This window comes from Haemaphysalis longicornis, unplaced genomic scaffold (assembly GCF_048455015.1).
Source record: "Haemaphysalis longicornis isolate Haplotype H1 unplaced genomic scaffold, Haemaphysalis longicornis Haplotype H1 scaffold_9, whole genome shotgun sequence".
In the NCBI taxonomy this organism is placed as follows: domain Eukaryota; kingdom Metazoa; phylum Arthropoda; class Arachnida; order Ixodida; family Ixodidae; genus Haemaphysalis; species Haemaphysalis longicornis.
This window is the reverse complement of record NW_027526460.1, coordinates 109,710,947-109,733,478: the sequence shown is the minus strand read 5'-3', so window position 1 is coordinate 109,733,478 and position 22,532 is coordinate 109,710,947. Positions and strand designations below refer to the sequence as shown.

The 22,532-nt window shown below is 50.0% G+C and overlaps 1 protein-coding gene across 1 annotated transcript in view; it reads right to left on the bottom strand.

Annotated features, from left to right (window-relative positions):
- The window catches only part of LOC144152728 (ceramide kinase-like), a 103,563-nt gene extending 82,411 nt beyond the window's left edge, over positions 1-21,152 (bottom strand). Inside the window, exon 1 of the mRNA XM_077684134.1 lies at positions 20,852-21,152. Coding sequence (XP_077540260.1) covers positions 20,852-20,981 — 130 coding nt within the window. The 5' untranslated portion in view covers positions 20,982-21,152. The remainder of the gene's footprint in view (positions 1-20,851) is intronic.
- Positions 21,153-22,532: the final 1,380 nt, after the last annotated feature.

Genomic DNA, 22,532 nt, shown 5'->3' with positions numbered 1-22,532 from the left:
CTTGCAACACTTTTCTCGGCTTTTTTATTAAATCCTATATGCTTTTGGAACGTAGTTAACCAACACATCCAGTGCTTAGAATAGAGGGCCACAAAGTACCTGAGCCACAAATTACTGCTCTATGTCCATCAGATAACTTAGATACTTTCTCAAAAAAAATTTCTCTCTTTCCTGGTCTTGGCGTTCTTAGACCCATGGAATGACATCATTACAGCGTTGTAGCGGCTACTAGCCGGATTTCCTTCAGTTCCATCGATAAACGCATTCGATATCCACTTTTAAAAAATGCCACAAATGCAAAACATAAAGGGAAGGCGCACCTGCTGCGACCAGCCAATCACGCAGTACTGCTTCGGCCTTCGCACTGCTTCCAGACGCGAAGGAGAATGAACGCGTTATCGGCAGTGTTACAGAGTCCCTTTAAAGAACTAAGAACGAGCCTTCGCAGCCACCAGGACGGCGACGCCGCGGCTCAGCAAAGGTCACACGCGCAGCCGTCGAGTCGGTGACCCCGCGGTTTCCGGTAACGGGCGCCACGGTCATCGCCATCGCAGAAACTCCGGACGTCGCGCATGCACGGCTGGCTGAGACAAACGCGAGAAAGGCAATAAAGAGTGCGTGGACCCGCCCGTGGCGCGATGCTGTCTTCATGGTCATGGCTGTGCGCTCGGAGTATGCCCTGCCGCTCTTCTTAGCATAGAACGCTCTATATGGGGCCGCGTTTTGATCATATACTTAACAGATACGTTTTGTTTAAGCGCAGAAAGCGTTTGGGCACACATGTCAGCGGGACTTAGGCCAGCTAGATCAACTGAAGATCAACAACCAATCTCAAAAACTGCATTCCAGTTGGGCCAAAGACACCCCGCAAGAAAAGTCCGCTTGCACATATATGCATATTCATTGTGAGTTGTGGATGCGAAGCGCATGAATGTCCAGCTCAACTGAGACGCCTTGCTTTCGCCTCGCGTTGTCAAAAGGCTTTGTATTCTTGCCGCCTTAGGCACTGTGCTTTGCAATCCGCCTTAACCCATTCGAATGGCTTCGATCTGTCTCCTACACGTCGCGCCGTTACTCGTTCCTACCGTGGGAGATTGAATGACGATGGTGAATTTCACTGTTTGCCCGCTAGTTCGTTTGTCTGCGTTCTTCCGCTCTCTCCGTCTGTGGTGTTCTAGCGTGGATGGCCACCTCTCCCAGCTGCCGAGTCCAAGCTCCCCGTGTGGAATTCCTCGTGATATGGAACGCCCCGGAGGCACTCTTTCTCGCTATACCGAGTTTAGGCTCGTGCAAAGATCATTTCGTGGTATGGATCGCTTCCGAGAGTGCCATTTCAGTTACAAACACCGGCTTTTTTGCTCAATGGGCCATTTAAGGCTTTAGCCTGAGAGAGAGAGAGAGAGAGAGAGAGAGAGAGAGAGAGAGAGAGAGAGAGAGAGAGAGAGAGAGAGAGAGAGAGAGAGAGAGAGAGAGAGAGAGAGAGAGAGAGAGAGAGAGAGAGAGAGAGAGAGAGAGAGAGAACAAAATAAACAAGTCACCAGATCCAAAGCCTCCGCGACGACTACTTCGCCAAAGGACGGAGCCGAATAAGGTCTTTTTATCCGACGAAGAATGCCAAGCGGAGCAGATGCCGATTCTCATCCGGACCGGTCTCTACGCTCCATCCTCCATGGTTCGTCGGTTCTGACGTTGTTGACTCGGCGCGCGCGGGTCGCGGGAACGACCTTGGGGGAGTCGCGGTGGCGGCGGTCGCGCGCTCACTGCCACGGTAGGCAAAGAAGCGAGGGGAAAGAAAAAGTCGGGGCTGAGGGCAACGGCACGCAGAGGGGGAGCTGTGGAGCCAGCTGCGCCGACAGAAGCCTGTACGCGGTTGAAAGGGCCACGAATTCAGAATATAAGTTTCGTTCACTCGAGAAGTCGGTAACAGCGCTCTGCAAATTCTTTTCGCGTAGCTGGTACTTGAGGTGCGAGACTGCTTTAAACGCGACATCAACGTTTAATTAAAAGGCACACGCCGAGGTGGTTTGGTGGCTCGTTGGGCTCCTGGGTACGCTGGTTCGATGCCAGTCCCGGCGGCTGATGTTTCGACGAAGGCCAAAAAAGAAAACGCTCGTTCGTCGGAAGTTCACCGCACGTTCAAGATCCCCAGGTGGCTAAAGTTAACCCGAAGCCCTCCACTATGGCGTACACCATAGTCCAGGCACTCCTTCAGCGCGTAAAATCCCAATCTGAACGTTTAAAAATGCGGTCTTGCGAGGCTCCAGGAAATTTAAGCAATTGGTAGTCCCGTAACTGTATGACTATCAACTTTCTCCCACAAAAATTCCGCGCGCTTTATGCAGCACATTTTGATGCGGTACCAATATTCAAGTAAATGTATGCTCAATGCTCCATTTCTATAAAGCGTCTCCACAGTGTTCCTGTAATATGCATCGTCGTGTCCAAAACAGTTCAGTAAGGACATAAATGATTATGGAATAGAAAAGAAATCAAAGCCCCTTTCAAAACCCGATGCGGTGTTTTGGCACTATTAGGGGATAATGATTCCGCTCACTCAGCATTTCTTGGGTTCGTTGCGTGGCCGCTGGCTTTTGACTTTGATACAAGCACGCATGCAATTAAAGCTTCGCGTTCAACCATCTTTCTTTAAGAAATGGGCTTTGATTTTTATTTTCTTGAGGCCCTAAAGGAGAGCCGAGTGGGCACGAATCATATTTGGAAACGTTTTGAATTTCCATCATTATCAATGAGTTGGCTTTCCGGCAGTGCGTTTTCAGCGCTCACGGACGAACCAGAGACAGAGAAAGCTTCGCTTTAAAAAGAGCAAAAACAAAATACTGTTGAACATAATTACGCGTCGTGTGAGCATCAAATCCTTCCGGATATGAAAGCATTGTTCAGGGAGTACCGTACCCACTCGCTGTCCTCCGTCTGTTCTTTTGCTCCGCTTGATTCATCAAGGACAAAGAAAAGCGAACGGACCGAGTGCAGCGAGCCTACACCGCTTCACGCGCATGTGCCAGACAGCCTTCAAAGCTCAATTTCCGGCACAAGGCAACGAGCTGAAAATGATCGAAGACTTGCTCGAAGGCAGAGACAGCCATGTCGGCGATCGTACCTCCCCGCAGCCTACGTGGCGGCGAGGGAACGCCGCGACCGCAGTCAAAGGGTCACACAACGCGTGAAGAGTACAGACAAATAAAAAGAGCAACGAAAAGGCTAGTCGGGGCCCTCGCGAAGACCGGCATTCTTCGCTCGCCCACGACCACTTCGGTTTACTTTTTCCTTTCGTCCTGTTCAGCAGCGCGCGTAGGCGTGTCGCAACCTTGTAGCGCCCGGAGCGTGATGTGTGTCAGCAACACACCGCCGGCCGACTCTCGAGAGAGAACCGACTGCCAGCGGAGCTCTTTTATCCGAAGCGCCGCAGCCAGCGCCCTTTTGTTCCGGCGAGCGCCGCTAGCTTCGAAGGGAGGGAGGGGGCGAGCCGGCCAGATCAGCCGTGAAGTATGTCGTTGTTATGCACGCGCACATACGTTCCGCGGAGGAGGGTCGGCCGCTTCGAATCGATCCACGATGCGGCCCGTCACGTGGTGGCGTGTCTGCAGGAGGCTGACCGATAATCGAAGCGTCCGGAAGCAATGCAGGGCGTACGTGCGCGAAAATTCGTTTCTTTTCCTTTTGTCCCTCTCTTTTTATCGTTCACGTAACGGACAACCGTCTCGCGACGACCCTCTTCGCAAACAATGGGGGTCACCATCGTTGCCCGCTATCGCCGGTGTGTATAGGATGGGCCTCGCATAGCGTACAGTTGCGACATACCCAGTCTGTAGTTGCTTAACCGATAACATTTTGCTGCTAGCCAGATACGCGAACTTCGAACTATGGCACGAAAGGGCTGACCACAGCGTTGCTAGGTTGGTAAAAACCACCGTCAGTTGCGGGTGTTCGCTTTTGGGTGTATTCCGTAGCTCTCTCTCTCTCTCTCTCTCTCTCTCTCTCTCTCTCTCTCTCTCTCTCTAGGAGGGGAAACTGGGAGTGCGCCGCTTTTCGCTGTGAATCAACCCGCCTGGTATGTGAGCCCCACCAGCGACTCCTTTCCACCCAAGGACGCCAAGGTTTTTGACCCTAAACGATAGCCAGGCCGAAACAAACAAGTAAAAAATTCCGGACCCGGCGCCCCTACTCTCGTTTTCTTCCCCGAGCGGACAGTGTTGCGAGCCAAGGGGACCTGCTTCGGCAGTGCAGTGCAGCTAAATAAAGGCAAGTAAGACATTGGAAACCGCTCTTCAGCCCGGACGACTGGGAGAGTAGGCGCCCTACGTTGCACAACATACGAACTGCGCGAAAGAAAGACAACGGAAGAAACAATTCGAAGGAGCGTTGCGCAAGCGCTGCAGCTAAACGTCTCGTCTGTATTCTTAGGCGCTGTACTGCAATTCAGAAGGAACTCTTGTTGCACTGCAGTTATAACAAATTCGGGCGAAACAATTTGCAGGAATTCCAACTCGGAATTGTCGAATAATCTCTGATATACACCAAGCCCCTTTAAAGTTGGCTTCACCGCCGCACACATCTGCATTGATTGGAATAAATTTTTCTGTAGCTCCTGTAAGCAGCCTGGTGTGATTGTGATAGGTTAAGGGCCTTTTATTAAAGATCGTTCTAAGACTGCCCATGAATGCGTATAGATCGCTATACATTAGCCTTTCAAATTCGGCTTCACTACTCCACACGAATGCGTAGCTGAGAAGACGTTTTTTAGGGGCAACATAATGAGTTTGATATCAAGGTTGAAGGCCTTAAGCGCTTTCGTCAGTGCGTTATAAGTATGACACATACAGCGTTACAGACTGCCAGACGGGTCTCCTCGCTAAGTCACCGAAAAATGTCTGATCATTTAAAAAAATTACGTCTCGGTGGAAGGAAGCAGGGAATAGGCAGGGCGAATATTTACGTACTGGATTTTATGACGAAACAAAAGCACGCGCGCATCGCAAAAAACAAATGTAGCGCGTATATTACGTACAAAAGACCGGGATCAGCGAGCCCACGTCACCGAATATGCCCGCATTGTTACCAGGCTGGCACCGCTAATCTAAAAAAAAATGCGAAGAGACATTTAAGACTCCTTACGTGTGTTATAGCCGACAACGGTAACGTTTATTCCACGCTATGTTCGAATACATCCATTTGAATCAACACGAGTTTCTGACGGCAGCTGTAACCGCCACAGGCCAATCTCCTTGCGTGGGTGTGCGAGTAGCGAGGGTTGGCATATGCTGACATCGCAGCCAATGGAGTTATAATTGGTACCGCCGTAGGCAAAATTCCGGACGCGACGCAGGATTTTGGCAGAACTGGCTATGCAAGGCAGTCGCCTTAATAATGCTGGAGATGTCCACAGTTAGGACACCGCTATTGGCCTTTTTTTTTTTTTTTTTGAGCGAAGGCTGTATTTCTCAAGCTATAAGCCCAGAAAACGTCTCGTTCCTCGTAGCGTCAATCTGACCTTCAAGCTACGCCAAGGTCAGGCCAGCGCCTCGTGCGCTTGCGCAGTGGAAACGTCTAATCGCTCGTTCGTTCTAAGGGGACGTGTGCGGAGAGGGTAAAGGGGAAGAGTAAAAGCGCGTATACAAAGAGGCGCTGGCTACATCCAAGTTAAGTGCCCCTTAGCGCCGACTGCGCCGAGCAGCGACTGTGTTTTGGCTTGCGGTGCAATTGTGTGCCCGTTCATTGCCTGCTCACAGCGTGGCCTGCTCTCCCTCGACATTCGACAGCGTGGCCTGCTCTCCCTCGCGCGTTCATTGCCTGCGTTGCCTGCTCTCCCTCGACAAACTCGGTCATAACGAGTAAACCACAGCATTTTTTTGTTTGTTTCAGATTCAAGCCAACCAACACGACTACTCTGAACGAGAGCCCCTGCGCGAGCTTTCCTCAGTACAATGAGAAGGTGAACATGGGACAGGCCGCGTACGAGCGGCGGCACGAAGGTCGGCGTTGGCATACAGCGATCCCGATCAGCAAGGGCGTCCTTCGCGTCCGCATTAGGATTCGCGCTTGTCACGCAGCGGAAGGGAAGGGCGCGCGCGGTGGAACGTGAGGGGAAAAGAGACCCAGAGTGGTGCCCCGATGATCGCTCACGGCCAAGAGAGGCTGCATTTAATCAGTCACCGGTGAACCGCTGTCCTCGAACGAGCTAGCAAAGAAACAGCGGTGCCACCCAGCACTAAAACTCACCTCAACACAAGTTTGCACACACATTTTCTCGCTCCGCGAACCACGCGGTGGCTCGCGAGAAGCCAAAGTTTTCGAGAAAAATTCAAAATGGGACAAAACGAACGTGTCAGCATGGAGGATTACAGTGCGCACTCGGAGTACCCAGAACGCAATATTCTTTTTTCTGCTTGTATGGATGCGGCGCCCGTCCCTCTGTCGAGTGCAGCCCTCGGGCTGTCCGAGGACCATCCAAAGGGTATAAATCGAGAAGGCCCAGAGCATTTGCATCGAAAGGCAGTGCGTCTATAGAATTTAAACGAGGATATCGAGAAGCCATGGTTGGCAAAGGTGCCTTGCTACTGTTCACTACTAGGTTCGCTACTCAGTTTCCGCCCTCTGGCTAAACTTTTATTTCTTTGGTTCAGGCTTCTCTTGTTCACTGGTTTTTCTCGTGGGCACATTAATTCTACCCAATAAAGGTTTATTAGATCAATCAATCAATCAATCAATCAATCAATCAATCAATCAATCAATCAATCAATCAATCAATCAATCAATCAATCCGTACCGGAGAAAAAGCGAAAGAGGTCCACTTGAATGCAATTTCTGGTCTACGGGGTCGAGAACACGGTTACACGAAACAGTATATACTATTTTGTGTTGTTATAACAAGACGACTTGGTGTGAGCTCTGGTCGCGAAGCTTTGTACGATATGAGATACCAGGAATGAACCTCATTAATGCAGAGTCCAAGTCTTGTCAGCGCTAAAGGGATGAGGCTAAGTGCGTACACACATTCTTTCTCTTACGTGACAAGTACAGAGCGCGCAGAAGCCAGGCCAAAGCTCTTCACGCAATCTCCTTGCTGTTGTTACCCCTGCCATTTTTGCCGTATCCGCCTTCCGAGAATGAGACTGTCCGAATCGGTATCGCCACGGAGAAGTGCGCCGTCAACGCTGAGATCTTATCTCTACAGCAACAAATAGGTCAACAATTCAGATATACCTGCAGTAAGTGGACCGTGGAGCCAAATACTCCTTATCCTCCCACCCTTGCTGTTGGGAACGGATGTTCCACACGTGCAATGCCACGAAAAAAAGAAATGCTGCCGAGCTTCTGGCTAGCTGTCAAGATAATCCCTCTCGAAAGCAACTTGCGCGGCCGACGCCGCAGCTTCTGCGGCAAAACGTCGAACCATGCATGCGAAGGTTAGCCCTCACCACCACTTGTATTTTTCGCAAAAAGCAGGCACGCATTTTGTGTACGCTTTGTCTGCTCTCCTTGCTCTGAACGCGACGAACAAAGAATGATAAATCGCCTCGCGCAAACAAGCTTTGTTTTTTGCAAGGCTCAAGCTGCTATCATCATCATCATCATCATCATCCCCAGCCTATCTACGCCCACTGCAGGGAAAAGGCCTCTCCCATTAATCTCCAATTACCCCGGTCCTGCGCTAACTGAAACCAATTTATCCCCGCAAACTTCTTGATCTCACCTACCAAGCTGCGCTAACCCTTGGTTAAATAAAGTGTTCTCTCTCTCTCTCTCTCTCTCTCTCTCTCTCTCTCTCTCTCTCTCTCTCTCTCTCTCTCATCTGCCCATCTAACTTTCTGCCGCCCCCTGCCACGCTTGCGTTCTCTAGGGATCCACTCTGTTACCCTTACTGACCAACGTTACATGCCCTGCCCACGTGCATTTCTTCTTAATTTCTACTAATCGCGTTTGTTCACTGACCCACTCCACTCTCTTCTTGTCCGTGCTATACTCGAATCTAAAGTGCAAGCGACGTTTTGCCAGGTCCGTTGTGCCCCCAATAACAAAGAACGCATGCAGATGGTTGGTATTTGTCAGTACACAATACAAAACAAACGAATTTGCGGCCTAGCAGCCGCATCCTTCGTGACAACGGCGCAGAGCAAAGATCATTGCAAACACTTTGCACATTAGAAACGTGTGCTTGTGTCACAGTAGGATTGACATCGGCTTCGTAACGCGAGGCATCCAGGTTCGATCCTGAACATAGGAAGCGGTGATCGTTTCCAAGCCCCTGTGTGGGTGCGTGACGCCGCGTTACGCGTTACTACGGTGGCTAGATACCGTGACCCCGGACGAGCTGCGGCGACAAACCGGGCCCCTAAAGTGCTTCGCACTAAAAACGAAAGTACGTGCACACGAAAGTACGTGCAAAATGTACGGCGCAATTTTTAAAGTGCAGAGCACTTTAGGAGCTCGCCTTGTCGCCGTAGCTCGCTGTAACGCTCGACGTCAAGCGACTGCCCGAATCAGGCGGCGCAGCGAGATAACGGACTCAAGTAAAGCCCGGCGTACCGCCGTAGGGCGTCCCGCGGAGGCTTCGAAAACCAAGCGGTTTAAATAGTCATAACCGTTCGAAACTACTGAACCGCTGGCGCTTGTGATACATCTCCCCCTTGTTTAGCGCAAAGAACACTGCAGGTACATTTCAGGCAAAATATACGTAATTAACCGGCAGTACCTGCGTTCATTTAGTTAGGAACGCTCGTTGGGTTGGTTTTTACGATACTAAGCGAAAAAAAAGTGGCAGCGCAACGCCGGCACGCGCGGGAGGTAAAGCAAGAACAAAGAGAACAGAACTCCCGCTGGTGCTGTTTCAGGCAGGGGGCGCGCGAGGACTGCGGAGGCGGGAAATTTGAATTGCATTGGGTGGTAGCAGTGAGCTTATAACGGCGCTACAGCCCATTAGGAGAATCACTGCTCTGCTCTTCCGACAGTTTTCACGTTGAGTGGAACGGCTTTTTCTTCGCGTCTTCCGAAGCTGCGCTGCTTTTTCCATTTCCTCTGCTGCAGCCCGCATATACACTGACGGCAAGGAAAGACGCCCCCCAATGGGAGCCTCCGTGTACGCCGGAGACCCTCAAGCTAATCTCGATAATGTCACAAGGCCGCCACTGCCAAGAATGTTTGCTGCCATCGAAAGGCGCCCTCGCGCATGCATGCACGCACACACAAAAAAGATCTGATTGGGGATCGACGGTCACCAAACAAACAACCGGCCATCCGTGTGTGTCGTGTGTACTCGCAAGGCCGATGCGGGTCTAACCGCGTCTTTGCAGGAAATGGAGAACGTGGCCCGGAGGGACGCGCTTTCCGCAAGCGATATTCACCATGGCAACTTAGTGGTGTACGGACGCCGATTTCGTGAAAACATCGCTCCATACAGTGCCTCCACGAGCACGGTGAATTCAAATGTAGAAAAATACAGGAAGCACTTAGAGCAGAAGGCTAAAATGTATACACACGGAGATGCAAATGAGGTTATCAAGACGCGGTTATAACTACAAGAAACCTGTGAAATACGGCGTTCACGTGGTTTAGATTAGCGGCGAACGGAACAGCGTCTGGGGAAAGTGTCAGGGTCTTGGTGGAGACGCATAAAACCAAAGTGAGGGGGAGGCAGTGAGAAACATGACGCCATAGCCGCGCGTGCAGCCCTCCTCCTCACCCTTCGCCAGACCTTCCTCTTCATTTTCTTTCTGCCGTCGCTGTTGCGCTCGCTCACTCGGTTACGTGGACACCGCTCCCGAGAAGCCCAGGTGTACCGGCTGCCAGGGTCTCTGGTTTCACTCTTTGTAGAGCCGCGTATGTGAATTCAAGTGACGTCGCATGGGTAATCGTTGTGGGTGTCGTTTACAGCTTCGCAGCCCAACCACCTTGACATCGTGGATTGGAGCCAGATTTTTTGCGGTGGTAAACATTACACGCCTGTGGTACGCCCAAAAAGAATACCGAAACGCGAGTAACAGTATACAAGAATATCATGAATTTGTTGCGTTCTTCCAGAATTTATCCAAATACAATAAATACAATCTTTTGACTTATCCTCGCGTCACATTCGCGGGGCGGAAGGGTGTCCAATAGCGCGCGGCGACGTACACACATGCCTAGCGCATCGCATATGCATCCTGACAGTTCGCGCAAGAGTATACTCGTCAGAGGCCTTGTTTAGCGGGCCGGAAATCCTGACAGCCGCGCACAGCAACGGACGGCGGCGACGTCCCGGCTGTAAAAGTGGAACGCGGACGTGCGAGCCGGGATAGCGTGCCGTTCACAGAGCCGTCCCATGGCGCGAGCTCACGGAGCGCTCGCTGCGTGGGATTGAAGCAGAGGGCGCCGGTGCTCCCGTTTCGAACCCTTGCTGCCCCCCCCCCCCCCCCCGGCCCCCCCGGTCAGCGATCAGCGAGCGTGGACGTACAAATGCAGCCCCGAACTTGAAGAACTATCACTACATTAAGGCGACAATTGGAAATGTGTATTTTTATAACCATCGCGAATATTGCCATAACGTAAAGTTCGTCCTAAGCAATCGTAGACGTGCGAATAAAGCGCCGCACTGGGTGGACCAATTGTGCAGGAAACGTTAAAGAAGGAAGCTACATTAAAGCAATACGATATGTGGAATTCCTCTATAACGAGAATTTCGCTATAGCGGAAACTTCATTATAAGCGATCGCAGAGGTGCGAATGCTGCGCCACACTTGACAAACTAAGCATGCAGCGGACGTTACCCGGAGGCAATAAAGCAATGATCGAAATGTGCAACTTCTTTAAAGCAAGAATTTCGCTATAAGGAATATTTCGCAGTAGGCAAGCGTACACGTACAAATGCAGCCCCGCACCTGATGGACCAACCACGCAGTAAACGCAGCAAAGGTGACTACAAAACAATCACTGGAATGAGGATTTTATTATAACGAGAATTGAGTTACACGGAGGATTTCTTTATAGCGAGAATTTTTGGTATACCCGCCGCGGTGGCTCAGTGGCCAAGGCGTTGTGCTGCTGAACACGGGGTCGCGGGTTCGGTTCCCGGCCGCGGCGGCCGCTTTTCTGATGGAGGCGAAAAGCAAAAAACGCCCGTGCGCACGAGATTTCGGCCTACGTTAAAGATCCCCAGGTGGCCAAAATGACTCCGTAGCCCTCCACTACGGCGCGCCTCATCGCCTGCGTTGCATCGACGCGTTAAATCCCCACAATCAATCAAGAATTTTGGTATAACCGCCCGGCTGACGACGAGGTGGAATGACTCAGCTGAGCGAGGCACAACTTTCCGCGCCGCTTTGTCAGTCTCCTATACGCAGGGCCGCATAAAACGCCGCACAATGTAAAGGCATGTAGTTCTGGGAGACGAGGCGAAGCCCATCATAGATATGCAGGCATGCAAAAAAAGAAAGGTGTAACGCAACAAACAGCCTGCGGGAATGAGCTCGTAAATCACCGCGAGCCTCTTGTGCACGGTTGGAATGCGATTCGTGTATCAGGCTCCACAAACTATGGTCCTCGCGTGCGTGACAATGAGACAGCTCAAGGGCAGAAAATTTATGGCGCGCGGTTGCAGGAAGGTGAGCGTGGTCTCGAAAATAGCAAGTTGTTGCCATAAGAGAAAGCGAGAGAAAATTTGGCGACTGCACACTAAGAGGAAAACAAAGGGTAGCATCAATGACAGTGACGATTAAATTTTGCATTGATATTAATTGCGCGGTTTCTATAAGGCATCTTCCACAGTTCAAAAGAGAACTCATAACAGTTCAACGGTCCATGGAAACAAAGACGTTATAGGGGGTAACACTTATAAGAAAACAGCAGCCTGGTATAGAAAACAGACTCGGGTAAAAGATATTCTATAGTTAAAATTAAGCGAAAGAAGTAGAGTTGAGCGGGCCATGTACTGTGAATCAATGACAACAGTTGGGGCATCCGGTTAACGTAATGGCTGCCAAATGATGGCAGGCGAAACAGGGGAAGACCAAGGATTCGATCGAGAGATGAAGTGGAGAAAAGAACGGACTCGAGAAACCCGCCGCGATATAGAAGTGGCTTAAAATCTTTGGGGAAGGCGTTAGTCCTGCAGTGGACACAGGCATCATGACGACTACGACGACAACGACGACGACGATGATGATTATGATGATGATGATGATGGTGATGATGATGGTACTATAAGGCACATATACAGCCATAAACGAACGCAATGCTTGCCTGTCGCGGCCCGAACAGGGCAGTTGTCGCATCCTTTCATTTCAATGAACCACTGTATAAGCCAAGAACCGAAAGAGATGCCGGGGACGTAACACGGCGCACTACTTCATGATCCACGCCGTAGTTTGTGTTGAAACGTTGAAGGTTCTAAGGCAGCCAACCGTAACAGCTTTACCACGAGACGAACTGCGGCGGTGTGTACAAAGTTTTCACCGCACCGAGCTCATGGGCATGGGCCAAACGTCTCGTATAATTACCGGTTCCCATCCCCTCCCGCATGGAATCCAACCAGCGACCTCGCACTCATCTGCAGCGGTGCAGCGTTTATGACCATCGATCAACAGCAAAGAATTTGTTTACGCAGATGGTGGCTCGCATGCTATCTGTTCGTCGACAGCTATTGTCTCGTTGTACAAAGAAAGAGAGAGAGAGAGGCATGCAGTGTATTAAACGAGGCATACAGATGCCATCCTATATCTACAAGATAGCTTCATCCGCCCCGCCTTAAGTGGGGCACGCGGTCATTATCAAGCTCTCCAGATTTAACGGGGCAGTAAAAAGAAACACACCTCCACGAAATAAGGGAACGGTTTCCCACTCTCCAATCTGCAAGCATTCCCTTAACCCCACATCGCGTAGCTTGAAGCGTGCAGTTCGCGTACAGCCCCCAAGGACCCGTGTTCAAAGCTCAATATTTGCAAACAGCCCGCGAGAAACCGTTTCCGGTACTACGTACGTCTCCGTATGTATTATAGCGACGCGAATGTCGACGCGGACGCCGCGCTGCCTCCAGCTGCCGTCGCTGTCACCTTGACCGACACACTCCGCGCAGAGGTGTACGCATCCTCGGAGCAGGGGATGATAAATGCGCGCATCGACGAGGGACGCACGGATCGCCTCAGGATGTATATGGGACGTAATCGGAGCTGGGCCGAGAGGGAGGCGCGTTCGCCCTTCGTTCCACCCCGATCCCGGGCTGTAATTCAGCCGGTTCGGCTATATAGTTAGAAGCGGACAGTAGCTCGCTGCGCGCGCGCGCTCTGCTGCGAGAGAGAAACTCTTTCGCGCCCTCCGATGTACACTTCCCACTTTCCAACGACGGTAGATGCGAGACTGTGGCTACGTCATCTCAGCCAACCCCTCTCCAATTACTTGTCACTCCTCTACAACCTGGTTTTCTTTTCGCACATGCGCACGTGGTTTCACAAGGAGGAGGTTTTCTGCGTACACAAGACCGACAACGGACTGTCCTTTCACCTAGCTCAGTGGTTTTTAAATGGGGGTCCGCGGACCCCAGGAGGTCCGCGAAGGCATTTCAGTGATTCGAGCAGTCCTGTTCGAAACTTCTTTCCCCCACCCCTACAAATTTCTTTCTCCTTTTCTTGCTGGCAATGCAAAAAGGTGGCTTCTCTGCGTGACATGTAAGTTATATTTTTTCGCGTAGCACACGTTTTGCGTTGGCGTTTTCGCACAACACACCAGGTATGCGGAAAAGCCAGACACACAAAAGGCAGCATGTAGGTAGGTGTTTCGGTGACTTTAAGGCGCGCAAGAGCAAATTATTCGATAATACCACACGCATCGGCGTAAAATTCGGACACAAAAGCCGGACATTGATCGTATGTCGGAGAATTTAGCTGCATGTGCAAATTATTTGACATTATGACAGGGATGAACAGGTCATCGTGGGGTCCTCCATCACATTTGCAAGCGCGAAAGGGGTCCCCACAACACATTCATAGTTGAGAACCACTGGCCTAGCCGTATAAGACTCCACTTTATCAATCAATACGCGCTCCATGAGGGCAGGTTGTTTACCTGGACCGCGTCCAGGATTGGCGTATCAACAAGACACCGGTAACCTTGATGTAACAACTCCGGGCGCTTTACTGCAAGCTTCGAACGGCTGTTTGTCGACAGTATAAAGAAGGATGTCGGCTGCAGACTAAATTGCCAAACGGAGCTGCGTTGCGATGCAGGCACGCCGGGAGATATTTTTGCCAACGCAGAAAACATAAAAAGCGCCAGAACTCCCGCGTATACTGAGCGCGTATCGCCCGACACTGTTCGGCCTTTTCCGTAATATCGAGCGTTCGAATAATGCGGAACAAAAATGTGCGCGCGGATAAGGGTCAAGGCAGCGAATTCGCCCCACAATGCGTCGGCGTCGCACCGAGCCAAACATGCCGACTCGAAGGAATTCTCCCCGTTCAGCCTCGAACCGCATTTCTGCGTCTAAACGCGTTAGCTATATATTTTATTTTCCTTTCCACCTAATATTGTCGCGTTTTTTTATTGTTTTGCTGTTTTTTTTTTTGCACCGTACTGTGTGTACTATTTGAATGTATTTCTTGTACCACTTCTGCTTGGAGCGCCAAGGTCTGCAGCATATTCAAATGAATAAATAAAATAAATGAATAGATAAATTTACCCATTTTGGGGGTGTAACGTGCCGAGCTACACACCCGGGCTATGAGGCGCGCCCTGTGGAGGGCTCCGGATTAATTTCGACCACCTGAGGATCTTTACGTGCGCCGAAATATCGACACGCGGGCGTTTACGCTTTTCGCCTTCATCAGAAAAGCAGCCACCGCGGCAGGGAATCGAACCCCGCAACTTGTATTTTCGTCCGGGCCAAATTTGTAGGCACACACGATCCTTACCATATAGTAAGCCTGTTCGAAAATTATACAAAATTGGTGCCGAATTCTAGCACTGTAAATCTTAAGGAATGTCACCCTGACAAGAAACGTATTATTACCTTACGGCGCATGAAAACTGCCCAGCGAATTCCGTCCGCGCTTTATTTGCGGCGCTTCTGATGTTATACATGTACACAGCGGCGTTCAGTAAGATAAGATAGAACGGAAGGCGATAACGCAGCCCCCCCCCCCCCCCCCCTCCCTGCTTCGTTTTCCGGGAACAATTTCGAACTTTTCCATAGAACAGGCTTTATGACCGACTGCCGTATCTCGTCATATTCTCGCCAGGCCGTTGGTTAGATCAATGCATGCTGACGTTGATTAACCTTGGTGCCACTGGCCTAACGTAGAGTCGGCTTCAATGATGGTCCGGTCTTCCTCACTTCTTTTTTTTTTTTTTTCATTTGTCGGTACACCTCAAAATTTCAGTTCTTGCTCTTGGCTGCGCTCCCCCCCCTCCACTTCAATCTTTCGGTACGTTCTCATTCCTCATCATGTCTTCCGAAGTTCCCCGTGAGTTGTTTTGAGAGTTCGTAACTCAGCGCGGTTTCGCGCACTGAAACAAATTTAGACGCCGTTCCTGTAACTCCCCTTGGATTTTGACCCAGAGCGCGTATCATGCCCGGATTAAAGGCTCACTGCCCAGGCGATGTTCTCGCTTCCGGAGAGTACATGTCGCCAACAAAACGAAAGAATGAAACAAAAAATAGGAACATTATTCTATCCATGGCCTCTGCAGTGCAGGAGGTGGCTGGCTCTGGGCATTCAACAGAGTGCCGGCAAAAAAAAAGAAAAAATAAAGAAACGGGGGGGGGTGACCGACAATACAGTTGATTCACGTTTTTTTTTTTTTTTTTTTCAGAATACGTGCATCATTAACCGGACAATAGACAAACACCATATTTGACCTCGGCATTGCCCTTGCCACTTCGGCCTGCCAACTCGCATCATACGCTTCTAAACTGAACCGTTACTGCTCGGCACAGTTGCTCGTCAAGCCACACCCCTCCCCCCCCCCCCCCCCCCCCCCACGGTGAAGATATGTCGCATATTTTCGCCCCTATACGCCCTCTCTATCTCTCTTCCACCCTTATCTCCTCGAAACTTGACTGATCTATAAAGTCGCGCGACAATATAGATAAGAAAGATACCTTCAAGGTAGGCAGTGATACAATTCAGACAAAAACGGACAAAGCTGTTATGCTGCTTTGTCTTCCACCCCCCCGGCCCCCTTCCCTCCACTTTTTCTGCAAGATAACCTCGCACAGCCTGAGTCGTTCTCTGATTACCCCGTCACCACGACAACCTTATAGTTCACCGAACTCGCTGTGCGCGTCATTTTATACCCTAGGGATCGTAGTACTGCAGTAAAAAGTTGTACCAGTAAGCTAAACTGAAGCAAGGTTTCATACTGAATATACCGGTCGCCGAATACTGTACGGGGTGTTCTGAAAATTAGAGTGCGAAAAGCACAACGACAGAGAAGAATGACGACGGGACAAGAGCGCTCACTCTCAACTAAATTTTTCGGAAGCACCGTCACCTATAAATACAACGGCAAGGGGCATGCACAGTTGTTTTAAGTGCGAATGCACTTCTTAAGCGAGCCTGAATCGTCCGCCGCCGTAGTCCGCATAGCAACGGCTGCGGGTGCGCGCGCTCCTCGTCTTCCCTAGCAACGGGGGGAGATGGGCGCGCGCTGCCTGGCCGCGTCCCCATGGCTCATTCTTGTTGTTGTTCCTGCTGACATGGCACATACCCACGTGGGGGATTGGCCAGGAATCTGGCGTGAGAAGGGCTAATGCACCCGCTTAAAGGAGTACTGACACGAAATTTCAAAGCTGAGATCCGCTCTAGCAATCAAGTACAACGACAACACAAATAGGTGTCTGTGCATGGCACATACCCACGTGGGGGATTGGCCAGGAATCGGGCGTGAGAAGGGCTAATGCACCCGCTTAAAGGAGTACTGACACGAAATTTCAAAGCTGAGATCCGCTCTGGCAATCAAGTACAACGACAACACAAATAGGTGTCTGTGAATAAATGCATCTTTCTTTCTTTGTAGTTGTGTGTGTGTGTGTGTGTGATCTCTCTTTCGCGAACATTACCGAACCGCGCAAATTCAACTCGTGCATTCGCACTTTCGCATTCTTCCCCTCGGGGAAATGCGGGGAATTTTTTTTTCTCTGTGCATACAACTGCGCATGCCCCTTGCAATAAGCGGTTGTATTTATATGCAACGGTGCTACCAGTAAATTTGGTTGAGAGTGAGCACTTGTCCCGTTGTCTTCCTTCTGCGTCGCTGTGTCGCGCCCTAATTTTCAGAACAAATATGCGCCTGTAACTCTACCGACCGAGTTACCCGAACTGTACTACCTTTTTTGGTGCACGCAGATGCCCTACTTAGAGATCTGGGATTGAGCCTGCGAAAGGCTTGCAATAAGCTGACAAGATTAGGGCGGCGCAGGTGAAATAATTGTTCCTTTGTTTGCAAATTCCGTAACGTTGCGCTGATTCTTTCTTTCTTTGTTCAAATGCTTCTTCGAAGACGGTATAGTTTTGCTAGCGCCTTTTCCCGGATAATATACGCTTTGCTTTCGGGACAACTTCGGCGGAGGCCCCCCTCTTTTGACGCTAAGTGCCTTCCTTACTTATTGCCAGCAGTCGAACTCGACCCAATATTTTGTTTGTATACGAGAAAACGCGAATCTCATTTCCAATACGGCGTGTTTGTAATGATAACGCGTTTGTAACGGTAACGCACCCCCCTCCCCGCCCCCCCCCCCCAAAAAAAAAAAATAAAGGCAAATTTTATCACATTTTTGCATTGGCTGATTGTTATTAACATGTAATGTTTTGGGGGGGCACGTCCCCCGCCTGGATGACATTGCAACTTGTCCTAATAAAGTAAATAATTTACCGAATTCATATTTTTTTCTACAGTGGCTGTATAAAGTACCTGGTACTTCCCACTTTTGCAGCGTCGGAAAATATTTCCCAGAAAAGGCAGTTTCACCGTACAAACTACACAGCGGAAGTCGGAATATTATTGACACTTCTTAGAAGTACGTACAACGAGCAGCACACGAGGCGCTCGCTCGACAAAAGATGCATGCAATAGCGCGCTCGTATTATTCATTTCCACGTGTAAATTTGCGTACACATTTACGTGTACGCGTCGTACGATGGCGGAGTGTCTAAGGCGTTGTGCTGCAGAGCCCAAGGACGCCGGTACGATTTTAGCCACGACGACCGTTTTCCTGATGACGAAAAACGAAAACATCCGTGTGTCGAGATTGCGGCGCACGTTAAAGATCCCCGGGTAGTCTAAATTATTACGTAGCCCTCAACTGCGGGGTACCTCATGCCCAAATGTTTTTATTAACGGAATGATACAAAATCTCTCTTTTTTTAAATTTTCATGCCTACGTAAAGGTCTATCGCTGTAATTTTCACAGGGTCACAGTTGCGGCAGCTGTACCTGAAAGAAGGTGTTAAAGTTTGCCGCTTGTTTTGCCTACGGTTGGGTGATAATTTAGAAATTCGCTGCTTCGAAGTGCGCGGTCTCGCTCAAGTCAACTTTAAAGCTCAGCTCCGAAAAAAATTAAAAAATTCTGAATCACACGATACACCGAACACTTCGTTCGTGGACGACTACAGGAGCAATGAAAATCAATTGCCCACTACTAAAACCAGGTTTTATCAGAGCACGAAGCGTGGCTATTTTTTTCACAACAAAAACAAAACAAAACAAAACAAAAACGAGTTATCAAAATTCTCGGAGTAACTTTGGAGGCTATAATAACGCACTCCCGGAAAATTAAATTCAGACCCGCATAAAGGCGGGCGTACATTCCTCTCACGTCAGCGGGAAGTTAAACTACGCAGTGTAAAAAGAGAAAACGAAAGGAAAGAAAGAAGTTCCGCGCAGGGGGTTTAACGCGTTGCCCATCCGCACAGGATATGTTCCCCCTCGTCGTCGCGCGACATGTCCGGAGTTCCAAAAGAATTGCGGCTATACATCCACGTCGCGGCCCGCAAGCCAAGCCTGCATCACATATTTCTCACATCGTCTCTCTCGTCAGTCATTCCGCTTCCAGCACGAACGTCATCAGTCGCGCACCGCGGCCGCTCATTCATTCTTTAATTCTTTTTTTTTTTTTTTCTGCTTTTCTCGCCAACGTCCCCGCCGCCGGTCGATGTTCAAAGCCGTCGCAGTGCGGCGGGCGCGCCTTTACGTAACCCTCGAAGACGACGGCTGTACTTTTTCGCACTGTGCGCGCGCGGAGGCGTCCGTTACGAGCAAAGTATAAAATGAAGTAGTGCATGCGCGCCTGTTAGACAAGGTGCAGAGGAAACGCGGTGAACCGTGCTCGTGCGCGTTGAGTTCTCACGTAAACCTTGCGTACGCGAACCTGTACAACCAGTACGGTGTTCGCGTCTGCGTGTGCGCGGGGGAGACGTGAGCTATTAGACGACGTTTTCTTTTTGTTTTTTAACGTGAAAGAGGGAGAAGTCAATGACTCTGCAAACGCCGTCACCGTAAATGATAAGCAAAAAAAAAAAAAAATACACAGTACAGCTGCGAGATGTAATCAGACGCGCTCATTTGTCCGTGTTTTTCTGTAAACCCTGAAGATAAGAAATCGCCGGGGGCACATGCACTTGGGCGGTATGCAGTGTTTTAACAACCACCGGCGAAAAATTGGTAGCAAAAAAGAAACAATGAAGGAAGAAGAAGCGCGTCACCTCATATTTTGTTTTGGAGGGCTCATATTTCATTTGACACCAATCTTGAGCAGCGAACAAGCGGAAGAAGAGACGATAACGCGCGGGAATCTGAGAAGGGGAAAAACTGGAAGCAGGGGGGGAGGAGGGGAGGGGGAGAGGAGAGTGTAGGCAAGTGGAATGAAAATGAAACTTTGGGGGAGGCTGCCCTGCGGTATTATGACAAAGGCCAAGGAATGCCTTTATCTCTACACTTTGCAAAGTTCCCGATTGCAAACAACGAGTGTAAGAAAAATCCGGCGCAACCTGAAACAGCTTGCAAACAGCATACAACATCGATTTTAATTGTGTTTGACAAAGCCTCAACGTAATGAGAAACGCATAAATATAACAAGCAACGGGCACCGCCAAGGCCCCCCCCCCCCACACACACACACACATATATATATATATATATATATATATATATATATATATATATATATATATATATATATATATATATATATATTTGACGACAGTGATTAAACATTGTTTTGGAAACGAGAGGAAACGCGACAGCACCACTTACAGATGATGCGAAATATGCTCTGACGCGATCCAAGACAAACGCTGCATTGCTGACATATGTATCGCGATTCGACAAATAATAGTAGCAACAAATGTCAACCGCTATCATTAATCACGAGCGTCCACAGCACAGGTGCGACGCGAGCAGCGAAATCGTGCGTCTCGTCTCCCGTTAGCCAAGGCGGGAGCATCGGCTTTCCAACAATGCTTCCGTGCACGCGCAACGTGGAGACGCGGTGTGTGCTCCTGCGCACACGGCTCACTTCGGTTTGTTGGTGCGAAATAGGTTCCGAATTCAAGATGTCAGCGTAACATTTGTATTCCCAATGGTTCAAAGCGATCGCAACACGAATCCGTCCCGAAGAAGACGGTCTGCTACCGCGAAAGGAATGAATGAACGAATGTCATTCGCCGAACGTATTTGCATCCATATTTCCATCACTTTCGCTTTCCCGCCAGGGCCTCCAATGGCGTCTCGGCAAATCCATCGGCGCGGCATCAACGTTCTGTTATAACAGTTATTGCAGAATGAATGAGTGACACCCTACAGTCGCGGTTCGCGCCAGCGATCGCGAGCTCGGCGCTGAAAAAACAAGCGGCTCGGTGCCGGGACTCACTGCTATGGCGGCTGACGTCGGCGATGCTGATGCCGTTCTCGTAGAGCATAAGCCTCTTCTTCGCACCGCTTAACGCAAAGGTGGAAACCAGGAGCGCGTCCCCGACGGGACCGCCCGGAGCCTTCGCCATAGCACTGTTTGGCGTCTTCGTCGGCCGCCGCCGGGAACGCAGCCGGTGAAGGCACGGCTGGCGGAAACCCGTCCCTCGAATTTTGCTACGCGTGATCGTTTCGGGAGGGATTTGTTTTGTTGCTCTGCTGCCGCCCCTTTCTCATTCTCTCTCGCTACTCTCTCTCCACATTTTTTTTAATTATGCCTGGACGAATATGAGCTACAATACCAAGACGTACACTCGAACAACAAGACCTTACCTTCGCTTCGACATTATAGCTGCCGCCCTCTCTGAAGAGCAATCGCAAACGTTTTTTGAAATAGTTGCGGCAAGGTGGCGCCGTCTGCTGTCAAATGATGATACTTTGTTTTCCCGCCTCGTGCTCTTTGCACGCTGGTATGTTTCTTGTTTTCTTTGGTGTGTGTTTTTAGATACGTGTTTCAGTAAGGGTTCCACAACAAAGCACGCGCACTCGCCTTCGTGGAATTCGTTTTATGGTTTAATTCCAAAAGGACACAAAACGGCAATGGCGAGTGAACTAAGCGGTTGGTGCGAAGCGCGGGCCCAGCGCAAAGAAAATACGGCTCAAATATATGCTTCGTTGTCTGTTCGTTCCTTTCCTCCATGTTTGTTTCTACTCGGTTTTCCCCGCTCACCCGCTCTGCCTGGTGGCTCCGCGTGCGGGCGCGGCGGAGTTTCACGTAAATAAAGATCACCCTTTGACTGCATTACTTTATCATGGTGCCAGGGGTTTCCCCAGGCATCGAATCAAGGGGGGGTGTCTCAATGGATCTGGGGGGGAGGGGGGGGTTCATAAACTAGAAAAGGCTGTTTTTTTGTCCCACTAGTTAAATAGTAGACGTCTGTTAAAGGAGTACTGACACGAAATTTTCGTGTTACGTTTTTTTCGCTGCTATGCGTGCCTACCAGCCCACTAATCATAGAATGACAGATTAGACGGTCGAGCCCAGCGTAAACATTCATTTACGGCGTCGTTTATTCGTGCCAGTTTCGGTTTCGACTAAAAAACGCCGAGCGGCCGCCATGACAGGATGTATCACATGACGTCACCATTCTTGCCGCATCGCTGCCTCTGTGGAAGCGCGCGCGAGCGAGCGCACGCGCGCGCCCAGACCGGCCGAGGTTTTCGCCATCACCACAGGCCCGGGCAGCATGACGTCAGTCCAAAAATCATGACGTATACACACGCCCGAGCAGCGCGCGCCAACCACAACCAGCGCGTCGGCTTCGTCACGGGAGCCCCGACGTCGGCTGTTTGGGGCAAGTAGCACATGATGTCACGTCGGCCCGCTCTGGGCTTTCTCGTGCGGGCGAAGATTAAAATGGATTTTAAATATGTTCCGCTGAACGGTTGCTGTTGAAACTTGCTGGGAGATATCTCCTGATAAAAGGGAAGCGTTTTACATAGTTATCTCAGCTTTGAAATTTCGTGTCAGTACTCCTTTAACCAAACGCTCATCCCCGTGACATACGTTTTTCATTTTCTATATATATACATATATATATATATATATATATATATATATATATATATATATATATATATAT